The 12,199-nt window shown below is 38.5% G+C and overlaps 1 protein-coding gene across 8 annotated transcripts in view; it reads right to left on the reverse strand.

Annotated features, from left to right (window-relative positions):
• LRP6 (LDL receptor related protein 6) overlaps window positions 1–12,199 on the reverse strand; it is a 177,578-nt gene that overhangs the window by 72,032 nt on the left and 93,347 nt on the right. For 5 of the 8 annotated variants that reach the window (XM_025283267.3, XM_044941157.2, XM_044941155.2 and 2 more), the window contains 5 exons: window positions 11,348–11,440; window positions 8,161–8,357; window positions 6,329–6,460; window positions 2,983–3,379; window positions 1,753–1,924 (listed from right to left, as the gene is read on the reverse strand). In XM_025283267.3, coding sequence (XP_025139052.1) covers window positions 1,753–1,924; window positions 2,983–3,379; window positions 6,329–6,460; window positions 8,161–8,357; window positions 11,348–11,440 — 991 coding nt within the window. The remainder of the gene's footprint in view (window positions 1–1,752; window positions 1,925–2,982; window positions 3,380–6,328; window positions 6,461–8,160; window positions 8,358–11,347; window positions 11,441–12,199) is intronic. The other 3 variants (XM_025283271.3, XM_025283268.3, XM_044941156.2) reach the window with 1 other exon arrangement.

A 12,199-nucleotide genomic window follows, 5' to 3' on the forward strand; every position in this document is an offset into this window, starting at 1 on the left:
TTGATGCTTTTGAACTGTGGTGTTGGAGAAGACTCTTGAGAGTCCCTTGGACTGCAAGGAGATCCAACCAGTTCATTCTGAAGGAGATCAGCCCTGGGATTTCTTTGGAAGGAATGATGCTAAAGCTGAAACTCCAGTACTTTGGCCACCTCATGCGAAGAGTTGACTCAATGGAAAAGACTCTGATGCTGGGAGGGATTGGGGGCAGGAGGAGAAGGGGACGACAGAGGATGAGATGGCTGGATGGCATCACTGACTCGATGGACGTGAGTCTGAGTGAACTCCGGGAGTTGGTGATGGACAGGGAGGCCTGGCGTGCTGCGATTCATGGGGTCGCAAAGAGTTGGACACGACTGAGCAACTGAACTGAACTGAAACAGTCATAATAAGCTAAGAAAGATAAGATCAAATAGGGAATTTTTAAAATCCCTATGAAATAAAAAATCACGTTCTCTTCTGATGTAAACTATGTGCTCCTGCCTTATGTGCACACAGTCCTCTGGGATACATGGGCCAAAACTGTTTTTCTAAGAGTAGTAACACATATACACTCATGGAGAGTCCAGGGTGGATCAACAATTTGCAATTCGTGAACTGGAGGGGAATGGTGTGTAATCTGTACCCCAATGATGCTCATGGCCTGTCTGAAAAGTAAACTCACAACCTCTGTCTCAGCAGCACTGCACTCCAGCTGCTAAAAATACCAACACTAACGTGGATTTAGAGGGGGTGGGGGCAGTGAAACACTAACAACAGGGAAGACATTTGTATAGTCAAGTCTTTGCAAAGTTTTCTATTAATGGAAACCAGCTGCAAGAGCAGAAGAAGATGGTTTTCAGGACCAGTGGAATGGGTTTTTTTTTTTCCTATTCCAAGATTCCAACCTGAAACGAAGGCCCTTTATCTCATTATTCCCTGAGAGTCCCTGCCATCCCAAGAATTACCTTTCTAAAATAACCGCTCTATAGCCCAAATTATCTATTACGAGATGCGTGCCGTGGCTTTGAAGAGCCATTCAAACCTACACCTTATATGAAATCATGTGTTCTCCAAAGAAATACTGTGATCAAAACTCTGTTTTAAGTATGTGACCCACAAGACCTCTAGCAGAGCCCAATTTAAAGTTGTAGAATTCAGACTTCACATTCATTATCAGGGATTTTCACCCTTGACAAAACAAAGTAATAAAATACTCACATATAGTGGCTGTTTCCACCATAATTCTATTCTGACTGCCCCAACGTAGTTCTATGATTTGTTAAATATTTTCCCTCAAGCCCTGGCTAATTAATTTTTCTCCCACATAGCTCATAAATCAATTTAAAAACTGTTTGCATGTAACCATCTTAATAGTTAATATATACCACCAACTTCCCCAACACCAACAAAGAGTATGCTTTGTTTTCCTGACAATAACTACCAGCTCTTCCAGTATCAAGCTTATTTAACATCTGATTTGCGCAAACTACCCCTAAGAAATTCAGGCAGTGGTTTTACCCATAATGAGAAAAATCATTCACATAAGCTTTTTAGACTAGAAACAGATGAACACCTATTTCTCATGTAAGTTTAACTCAGAAATCTTCTGGTGAGTTGGAAGAAAAGATGTTAATTCCTATAATCCTAAAGGTTGATTAAAATACAAGACACCTCTGGCAACCCATTGCAGAGACAAGAATATCTGCATCAGATCACCATCAACTCAAAAACCCTTATAAAAGTGGTTTTAAAGAGAAAAAGCAAGAAACAAACCTCAATTTTGTCTGTTTTGGCATCTCCCCAGTATATTTTGCCTTCATCATAATCCAAGGCTAAACCATTTGGCCAACCAAGAGAAGTGTTAACCAACACTACTCGATCAGAACCATCCAAAGCTGCTCGCTCAATTTTCGGGATTTCTCCCCAGTCAGTCCAATACATGTACCTACAGAAGTATACAGAGTATGAGCTAAAAACGGACAATAAACTGTAAATTTCAGATATCCTAAAGGTGAGATCCAACCCTTTTTTACACTGGTTACCAGTTAACATCTACAGAAGGAAAAACAAGATTTAAAACATACAAAGAGTCTAAGACATTTATAATTGCAGTGTATAAGCCTGTAAAAAATTTTTTCAGATCAAACAGTGTTTTCTAGGACTGATAATGAAAAATGCCTTCCAATAATGAGATTCTATGTTTAGGTTTTTTTGTGTTCATTACCAGGAACAATCTTCTCTCTCTTGCTAGCTTATCATCTCTGACAAAAAAAAGGTTATCCCAGTAGTAATATTCAGATGGAAAACCAATTTCCCCAAATAACTAACTCTTCTCGTAGCACTGATTCTTGTGGCTCCTGAGAGTTTAAGGGGCTCAAAGGCATTGGCACGCACTGAAGTGTAATAATCTGTCATTATGTTCACCCTCAGGATGAATCTCACATTAACAAATAACGTTGATGAGTATGTAGAAAGCTGTGTTTCCATGGATCATAGTCAGGGTGTAATAGCCCAAAAAAAAAAAAAAGGGGGGGGGGACAGACCAGGCGTATAGCTGCACATCCTGACCAAGTTTTAGAAATCAGGCCTTTCATATATTTAGGGACATTTAAAAAGAAACATATTCTTTACCAAATCATCCTAGAAGTACTGAAAATGAGATTAAATTAAATTTTCTAGAGGAAGAGAAAGAGTTCTGAAAACAATTTCTCTCCATATTTTTCATGGTCATGATACAACCTTGGCAAAATCTTCAGCCAACACCCAAAGTCAGCAAGTATGGACTTAATTTAGAAAGAAAACGTATTCAAAACATTCAGGGAAAAAAACTAGCAATTCATTAACTTGAGGTTTTATTCCAATCACTGTATTCTAAAAATGCTCAGTCATTAAAGAACTATTTATTGGAAAGCAACATATACTTCATGTTGTTTTTGTCAATGTTTTGGGCACCTGCGGAAACAGAAACCCCTGGCAAAATTTTCTGTCAGTAGAGCCTCTTACCCAACCATGGGATCTAGCACAATAGCCCGGGGTTCCTCTAAGTCCTCTGAAATCAAGATCTTCCTCATGGTCCCATTGAGCCTTGTCACTTCTATCCGATCAGTGCCAGTGTCTGTCCAATAAAGATTTCGGGCAACCCAATCAACAGCAATACCATCAGGATGGGCAATTTGGGCAGTGACCACAAACTGACTGCCAGATCCATCTATGAAGGAGCGGCGTATGGCCCTCACTTCATCATCAGTCCAGTAGATATAGCCTTCCACGGGATCATAATCTATGGCAATGGCATGGCGGATGTCTTCTAACTGTAGAACAATGTCAGTGAAATCTGGTGTATCCAAAGAAATGCGTCTCAAGTCTGTCCTTCGGGCTAGAAGCAGTAATTCAGTGGCACCTAGAACAACAAAGGGAAAAACAATGAAGAAAAAATGGAAACCCACAGGCCAAATTTAGTCTCTAAATAAGGAACACAGAACTTTTTCAGAAACTGAAAAGCAATGAGTATAAAAGGATACTAGGGTCTATTTTGGGTAGAATAGAAAGTAATGCAGTAGAACAGGAAGAGCTGGACTAAAAGAGGTCATGCTCTGTAATGGCTGACCTCTCCAAAACAACGTCTGATTCTCTCTCTGGCTTCATTCATTATATAGGCCCTGGAATTAAGAACAGCCACTTAAAGGTCAAATGAATATAGCTAAGTAATGACTAAAAAGCTAAGTAGCTAAATATTAGAAGAAGTATAGGATATATGTCCTTTGTTCAAGAAAGATGTTTAAAAAGGTAAGGAATCCAGGACAAGGATCTTTTGTTATTAATGAGAATGTTCTAAAATTGGATGGATTGTGATGATTGCACAACTCTGTAAATTGACTAAAAATCACTGAATTATACACTTGAAAAGGCTGAATTTTATGATATGTAAATTACCTCAGTAAAGTTGTTTTAACAAAAAGAACTATAGGGCAATGTCTGACAGAACTAAGGACAAAAGAGGCTACGGAGGAGGAAACAGTAGCAGAAGAGAGAGGGAATGTGAGGGGAGGTAACCAAATAAATGTGACCCAGTGGTTAAAGGTGAGATCTGTGCGTGTAACAGAACCGATTCAAGCAGTTACACAAAGTCAGGCAAAACACCTCATCTCTCTAAGCCTGATATCTTCATCGATATCTCATAGGGTTGCTGAGAAACTTAGAGGAAATAAATATAAAACTCAAAAATGTACCAAATACAAAAGTACTCAATAAATACTAGTTAATACATTATTTTCTAATAAACTCTTTAATTTTTATTTCACTGAGTTTTTAAAATCAGATTTATTTATGAAGTGTTTTAAAACCAAAGCAGCAATCAATAAAAATACAGCTCAGAATGAGAACATTAACTCAATCCTGTTTGTTTTGATTTTAAATGCTCAAGTCAACCACTAGCAAAAAATCATCTAACATTATATAAAAGCTAACAAAAAGAGAGCAAGCAAGTTGACATCTGGAAAACGATTCCCAATCAAAGAAATGAGTCTGAAAGAAAATACTGATATTAAACTTCAAGCATTAATCTGGAATTATACTAGAAAAAATTAAGGAGAGAAGCAGCTCTCAGCATCAGCTTTTTGACTCATGGATTAATTATAAATAAACCCTACCTTAGAGAGAATACAGCCCTAAATGCCACAGTGGGCACCAAGTAGGAATAACTTTATAAAATTCACTGCCTCCGCTAACTACCAAAAGGAGCCAGCCATAAACTCTTCAAACAAAGAAGTCTTAGAAAGTGAAGCTGTTAATTTGGCAAAGTGATCAAAACAAAAGTTAACTTAAGGCTGCTGCTGCTAAGTCGCTTCAGTCGTGTCCGACTCTGTGCGACCCCACAGACAGCAGCCCACCAGGCTCCCCCATCCCTGGGATTCTCCAAGCAAGAACACTGGAGTGGGTTGCCATTTCCTTCTCCAATGCATGAAAGTGAAAAGTGAAAGTGAAGTCGTGTCTGACTCTTAGCGACCCCATGGATTGCAGCCCACCAGGCTCCTCTGTCCATGGGATTTTCCAGGAAAGAGTATTGGAGTGGGGTGCCATTGCCTTCTCCAAACTTAAGGCTACTACATGCCAAATATATATCTGAAATTAAGATGCTCATTAAACAGGTACATTTGCACTGCTCTAAGGCTGTAAACAGACCACTATGGCTAAAATAAATCCACTGTTTTAAAGTCAGGTTACATTTTTTAACAAAAAAGCAACATTACATAAACCTTTTGTTTTAAATTGAAATCAAATTATTGTTTGCCATGGAAACATGTCACAAGAATCAGCCAGTTTCACCTCTGACTAGGAGGTAATTTATCAATGCCAAGTCATGACAAATATCCTGTACACCAACTCAATCCCATCTCTCTGACTCCGTGATCCCCTTGCCAGAAACTCTACTGCTGCTGCTGCTAAGTTGCTTCAGTCGTGTTCGACTCTGTGCGACCCCATAGACGGAAGCCCATGTCCCTGGGATTCTCCAGGCAAGGAACTCTAACCCACTCCTAAATAAAGGCTTCTACTTTTCAGAGTTAGATAAAGAAGCCACTGCTACATACAACAATTTTCTTACCAGGTCTTGCTGGTGGCTAGAGAACCAGATGGTGATCCATAGGGTTAAGAATGAAGAACAACATTCTCTTTAAGAAGAAAAAGAGAACTGGCATTCTCCCAAACCAGAAGGACCTTGAAATGTCCTAAATCAGAACATTTCTCCAACATGCCCTCTCTACAGGGAACTGAGAGCAAGGAGAAAAGGCAGTGTGGTGGTTAAGTACATCAACAGGCTGCTTTGAGCAGAACAATAAGGAATTCTTTTCTTCTTCTGAAGGCACTTCTCTGTTGTTAAAAGGCAATTAAAAATATCATTCAATCATTTTTCAGAAAATGTATCTATCCCATGATAGTCTTTATAATTAAAAGTTTAATATTCATCTTTTCCTTGCAAAGGTTCTTTATTTACAAATGTTACCTGTTAAAAATATATTCTTTATGAGAATATTCATTTCCACAAGAAGCAACTGTGATATTCATGACTTTGAGATCTGACAGAGAAGAGAAATGGCACCTATTTTTTCCCCAAAAAATTGCATGTTAAAAATTCAGCTAAAATACTAAAATAATTGATAAAACAACATTCAAGAGATGCTATAAAATGCAAAACACTCCTATTAAATAAGCAACTGTGAGGACTGAGGGATTAAGTGACTAGTCTCCCAAAGCACTGTAACTTACAGAGCTTATTATAGAGAAATAAAATAACCATATAGAATCCCAACTGCTATCTAAAATTCTTCCTTCTTGGCAACCAACTTCTTACCATCTTTGCAGGTTTTTCCATTCTCCAGGAGTGTGACCCCAGTTGGACAAGCACACTGATAAAAAGGCTTGACTGGAGACATCAAACACAAGTGGGAACAACCACCATTATCAATTCCACATGGATTTGTAGCTGTCAAATATAAATCACACTGATTAATACCAATGATTATGGATGACCTCCCCCACTCTAGGTACACAAAGGTTAACGACCATAACATAAGCACCTCTGATAAACCAAATTATTACCAAATGTCATCTGGGTGCTTGACAACCAGACCATCTGCAAGGAAGGGAATTAAACAGTGAAAAATCTACTTAGCATTCTGTATCCAAAGAGGAATACACAAGAAGTAAAGCAGGCTGTCCCTGCCCCAAAAGAGCTTGCAATCTAGCCAGTAAGCCAAAATTCATGAACAGTAATGGAAAACAGTACAGAACAACGAAATTGAGATCTTGCCCATTCAGACTGTAAGTAAGTATAGAGTCAAATGGGAAATAAAACACTAACGGATTGCAGAACTGAAGAAAAGCTTCATAGTAGATACAGGCATGGCAGAAGCCTTGAAAGACAGGAAGGACAGATAGGAGGACATTCAAGTGTGGTAAAACCACACGAATGAAAGCTTGGAGGCTGTACACTGTGTGAAATAGGAAGGTGATCAGAGTAACTGAAGATTAAGATTTGACCAACAACAATAAAAGCTGAATGAGCACAGAGAAGGGAATGTCTGTGGTGGAGGCACGGAGAGTCAAGAAAAGCCACACTGTGGAAAAGATTTACATGGAAAAGGTAAGCATAATGGATTTTAAAAGGGGAAACTTAGAACCAGAGACTAATTAGAAAATCTGAAGAAACAATAGAAAAGGATGAATTTAAACAATATTCAGAGAAAAATCAACATGGAAACAAAAAATATGAAAGATAAAAGGCAGTATCACAGATAACTGCAAATTCTCAAACAAGTAAAACATAAAGGATCAACAGTGCCATTAAAAAGCCAACAATGAGAATAAGACATTTATACAAGTGACTAAACATTCTTTTTTTTTATTTTACAAAAGAGTAACACAAACATTTTAAAACATTTTTATGAACTCATGATCACTGGATTCCAATATGACACATTCAGTATTTGACTATCTCCCCTTAAATGGAAAGAGCTAATACAAAGTAATGCATAATCCAAAAGCCCTGCATTTTTGGCTCTGAAATACAATCTGAAATACACTCAGACACATGTCAGACATTTATTTACACACAAGTGCCAAACACTTAACATTCTCTTGCAAGAAACTGTTGTCAGCACAGTCCAAATCATTATAAAGGGTGACCAGAAACAGAAGAAAAAGGAGGGGGAGATATACACAGAAAAGGGATAAGCAAGTACTTTACTGAAGCAATCTGAGGTACTTAAATGAACCAGTCACATTAATAATTACATTAATTAATAATTAAGAGGTTTCCATTCGAGGAAAGTGTCTGTTTCTAAACATACAATGGACGAAATCACTCATTAGTGAGAAATAATATGAATACAAAATGTATTTGCACAGAATCTTAATATATGAGCTATCTCAATTTTTTTTTCCTCTCTCTTCTTTACCTTTATAACCCCAGACTAAAACAAAGGGCTGAGGTGGTCTGCAGCGACAGATACTAAGCTACAAATGGTTTAGACTATTGTCTACCTTGAATTTTGACATTTTCCCAATTTTTTATTCCTTCCCACTCAGAATACATCCTCTCTCCTCTTGCCCCCTCACTAAAGCCAGACATCAGAGTGCTACAAAGCTATTCCAACTTGCAATTTAAAAATCAAGATCACTTACCATTTGGCTGCCTCTGTTGGCTGAAGACATGTATATCCATGGGAGAGAAGATGTTAGAATGGATTTCACGCAGACCCTCGCCAGTGTACTTGTTGCAAGCCAAAATGGAATGTGTATTCCAGTCAGTCCAGTACAATGTGTCCTCAAATAACGTCAGGGCAAAAGGATGTGGAAGGGAACCTTTAACCACCGCCTGCCTAGTAACCCAAAGAGAAAAGCGCAAACATTTCTAAATTTTCTTTTTTAATCAAAACTTTATTGCTCCCACTGAAATGGTCTTGTAGTCCACATTAACACATACAAATCCTGGATAACACGTACCTTAAGGTCAAATATACCTATGAAAAATAGTCACAGAGTAAATTCAAATTTATTTGAGGTCATGGTGTGCAAATTCCCCAATCAAGAACAGTTTCTAGCTTGGCACCAGGTGCCAGGCGCACTGCAAGCAGACAAGTGAGCGCTAATGTACCAACACTGCTGTCGGTTCCCATCTCCCACCCTCCCACACGATTCATGTCATCAGAAGGAGGAAGGCCGGCAACATGAAAAATCCCAGGGTTTGAAGAAGTCACTGGGAAGTAGTTTTAATGAGCAGTAAGTTTCTCCCTTCTTGATGTGGAAGAACAAATAATCTGAGCCTGTTTCTTCGGTCACTTTTTATGGCTTTCATAAGTGAAGAGTAAAAACATGCACATTAAGCTAGAAAGGCATTCTGGGAGCATTCTCTCTGCAAAGCCCAGATTAGCTGCAGCAAATGATCATCTTAGCTGGCTTTCTGCTGTATGATTACTTCATCCCCACAAGCCAAGGGGCAAAGAGGAAGCCCAACCACTGGCTGAATGTGTTCAAGAGACAAAGCAGATCCCCAAATTCAGAAGCAATCCTAACTATATGGAAGGAGAGGTAGACAGCCTGACCAGTACTCAAGACACAGAACTGTGCAGTCTCATGGAGAGTTATGTAAATAAGAAAATTCTTGAATAATGAATAAATCACATTTAAGCCACAGTAATAAATTAAGAAAATAAATGCTTTGATATTTTCGTAATACCAAATCTTAATATTTTCATAAATCACTCAGCGAGGAGAGAAAGAGGAAAATGTAAGCAATTAAAGAGAAATAAAGGATAACACACTCAAAGACAATCCAACTTTTCGGTCCGCAAGGTTATCTGATGATTTCTAATACCTAACAGACCACCTATACTAAATTAAAGAGCAGTAAGATCATTTTCATCTAAGCAGAATTACACGGAATGATTCTAGCCTAAAGTGTTTAAAATTTGAGCCAGATTTTTAAATAACTGAATTCAAGATTAGAATGACTAGTTTCACAAACTTTCTATTTTAAAACCTCACAACTATGCCACCCATCACAATTTTCTCTTCTCACTTTTCTTAACTCTCACTTCCCTAGCATATTACTTTCTCTCTTATTTCCCAATAACAACTGTCACAATGTCACAATGTCTACTTCTGAAGTGGACTTTCTTCCACTTTTTAAATTAACAGCTTTATAACATTTACGATTGTTACTATGTGAGTGATATCATAGTTCAAGTTCAAATTTAAATAGGCCTGCACCCCACTCCAGTACTCTTGCCTGGAAAATCCCATGGACGGAGGAGCCTGGTAGGCTGCAGTCCATGGGGTCGCTAAGAGTCAGACAGGACTGGGCGACTTCACTTTGACTTTTCACTTTCATGCATATCGGAGAAGGAAATGGCAACCCGCTCCAGTGTTCTTGCCTGGAGAATCCCAGGGACGGGAAGCCTGGTGGGCTGCCGTCTATGGGGTCGCACAGAGTCAGGCACGACTGAAGCGACTTAGCAGCAGCAGCATATTTTACACTTAAGTATCCCAAAATTCATTATGGTAAAACATAAACAGCTGCCAAGAAAGTAAAGTAACATGACTGAGAAATATAAGTAATACTAAAGATGAAATTACTTAGGCTTTCATTAGACATCTTAAAGTATCAGAAATTACATTATCAGTTCTTTGAAAGACTTTGGGGAGGAAAAAAAGTCTAAAGTCCTTTGTATATTATTAAATAAAAAGTTAAAATTCACTCTAATGAGCTTAACACAGAAGAATAAACAGATAGCAATAGCCAAAATCCCTCTCTAAAAGATATACGCATTTTACAACCTGACTGAAAGCATTGATGTACTGATAAGAAATGAGCCTGGCGTGCTGCAGTCTGCTGGGCTGTAAAGAGTTGGACTTGACCTGGCAACCAAACAACAAGAAATGAGACAGAACTGAGTTCAAATGTCCCCCTGCACTTACAATAACTTACTTCCACAAATTCTGTTTTCCTCACCTGTTATTAAAAGATGATAATCTAACCTGAGTTACTGTGAAGATTAAATCATAATATATGAAAAAGCATTTAGGCAAAAAGCATTTAGGCATTATGCTTGGTACTTAATAAACATTTCATAAATGGCTCCTCAACTTTAGGATGTCTGTTTTCAGTATTTTAGTATTTCTGATTCAGGGATAATATTTTACAAGTTTAGTAAACATTTCATGTGCTAGTCAATAAAAAGCTTACTAGAGTCAAGTAAATACTAGACTTTGGCTTATTTATATTCCCAGGATCTCACACAATACAGTATGTATGAATTAGTTAGATTCATTAGTATTATTACATACTCAGTGAATGCCTGATAAAATGAAACATTTTAAATGAAATATGAAATTAACAAAAAGCACAGCTAAGATGGTTATCACTCATTGTCATATTCTTTGGTAATTTGTCTAGCCAATGGTGATCTGTTCCTCAAAGTACAGATTAGTGTACACTGTCTTCACCTGTCTTCTCTCTGGTTGGGACTACTCCCCTGGAAACTCAAGTGAAAAGAAGGAGTTGATCATGGACAGTGAGAGCAAATGTGGCAGGCAAGATTGAAGCCCAGTTCTTCAGTAGTATGCCTCAACTATAACAGGAATTAAAAAGTGGATCACTACAATGGGTACCAAAAGAAAGAAACCAAAACCCCAAGTGACATTATGCTTTAGTGCTGGCAACCTCTAAGCATCATCTCCTCCACCTGTCCATCATTTTCTTAAGAGTTCATTCTCGCCAGTATCCCAAGTACAGGTGTGCACTTGCTATCTAGTTCAGATTCCACGGCTGACAGGGGCCTCTTTCAAATTCTGCACCAACCAGACTTACCCTTTATAAGACACCTGTGCACTTGTATTCACTTTCTGTTTCTGGACCTCCTCCCAGAAAGTTGTCCTCTGCCCCTGACTCAGAACTCCCCATCTGTGTAGGAAACAAATCTACTTAATCACATCAAAGTACTACTATGATAAATTCTGACATCTGAACCTAACCTTAGAAGAGTTTCTCCACATCACAGTGAGGTTTTCTTAACACCTAAAAATATGACAACAGTGGTAGCAGTATATAGTGTTTGAAAAAAATCTCTACAAGTCTTTCACATGAAAACAGAACAACTAGGAAGGAAAACCAAAACCTCATGGACAACACTTACAACCAAGACAGGTAAGAAGGTATTACTTCAAAACCCTAGACACAGAAAGGAAAACTACCAACAGCTGTAAGATCTGATTAGCATCAGCACTTCTGCAGGAGGAATCAGAAGGAAAAAAATAGGGCATTTGGCAGATCCAGGCCCAGGAGAACAAACAGATAGCAATGGAAAGCTTCACAAACCAATCTGAGAGTAGCAGCTGACAAGGAATGGTTCTGGCCACTTGGAGAGTGAGTGAATACAAACACTGGATGGATGGTACGGAAGGGACTGGCATACTAACAAGGAACCCTCTCACTGGCCCAACAGAGCTCCCTTCCAGACAAAGGCCCAATCCGACCTACAGGGAACAGAAAGAAAGTGAGGATGACAGTGCAAGAGAAATAATGGAAAATAAGGTGCAGAAAAAAGTGGCAGAAGGAAACAGAGCTAGGAGTTCGCACAAAGCAAGCTGCCAACTTTTCAAACGCACACACTCAAGACTTCTGTGAAGTGAATGAAGTTATGATAAACTCTGCCTTCTTCAA

The sequence above is a fragment of the Bubalus bubalis genome, chromosome 4 (assembly GCF_019923935.1).
Source record: "Bubalus bubalis isolate 160015118507 breed Murrah chromosome 4, NDDB_SH_1, whole genome shotgun sequence".
Taxonomy (NCBI): domain Eukaryota; kingdom Metazoa; phylum Chordata; class Mammalia; order Artiodactyla; family Bovidae; genus Bubalus; species Bubalus bubalis.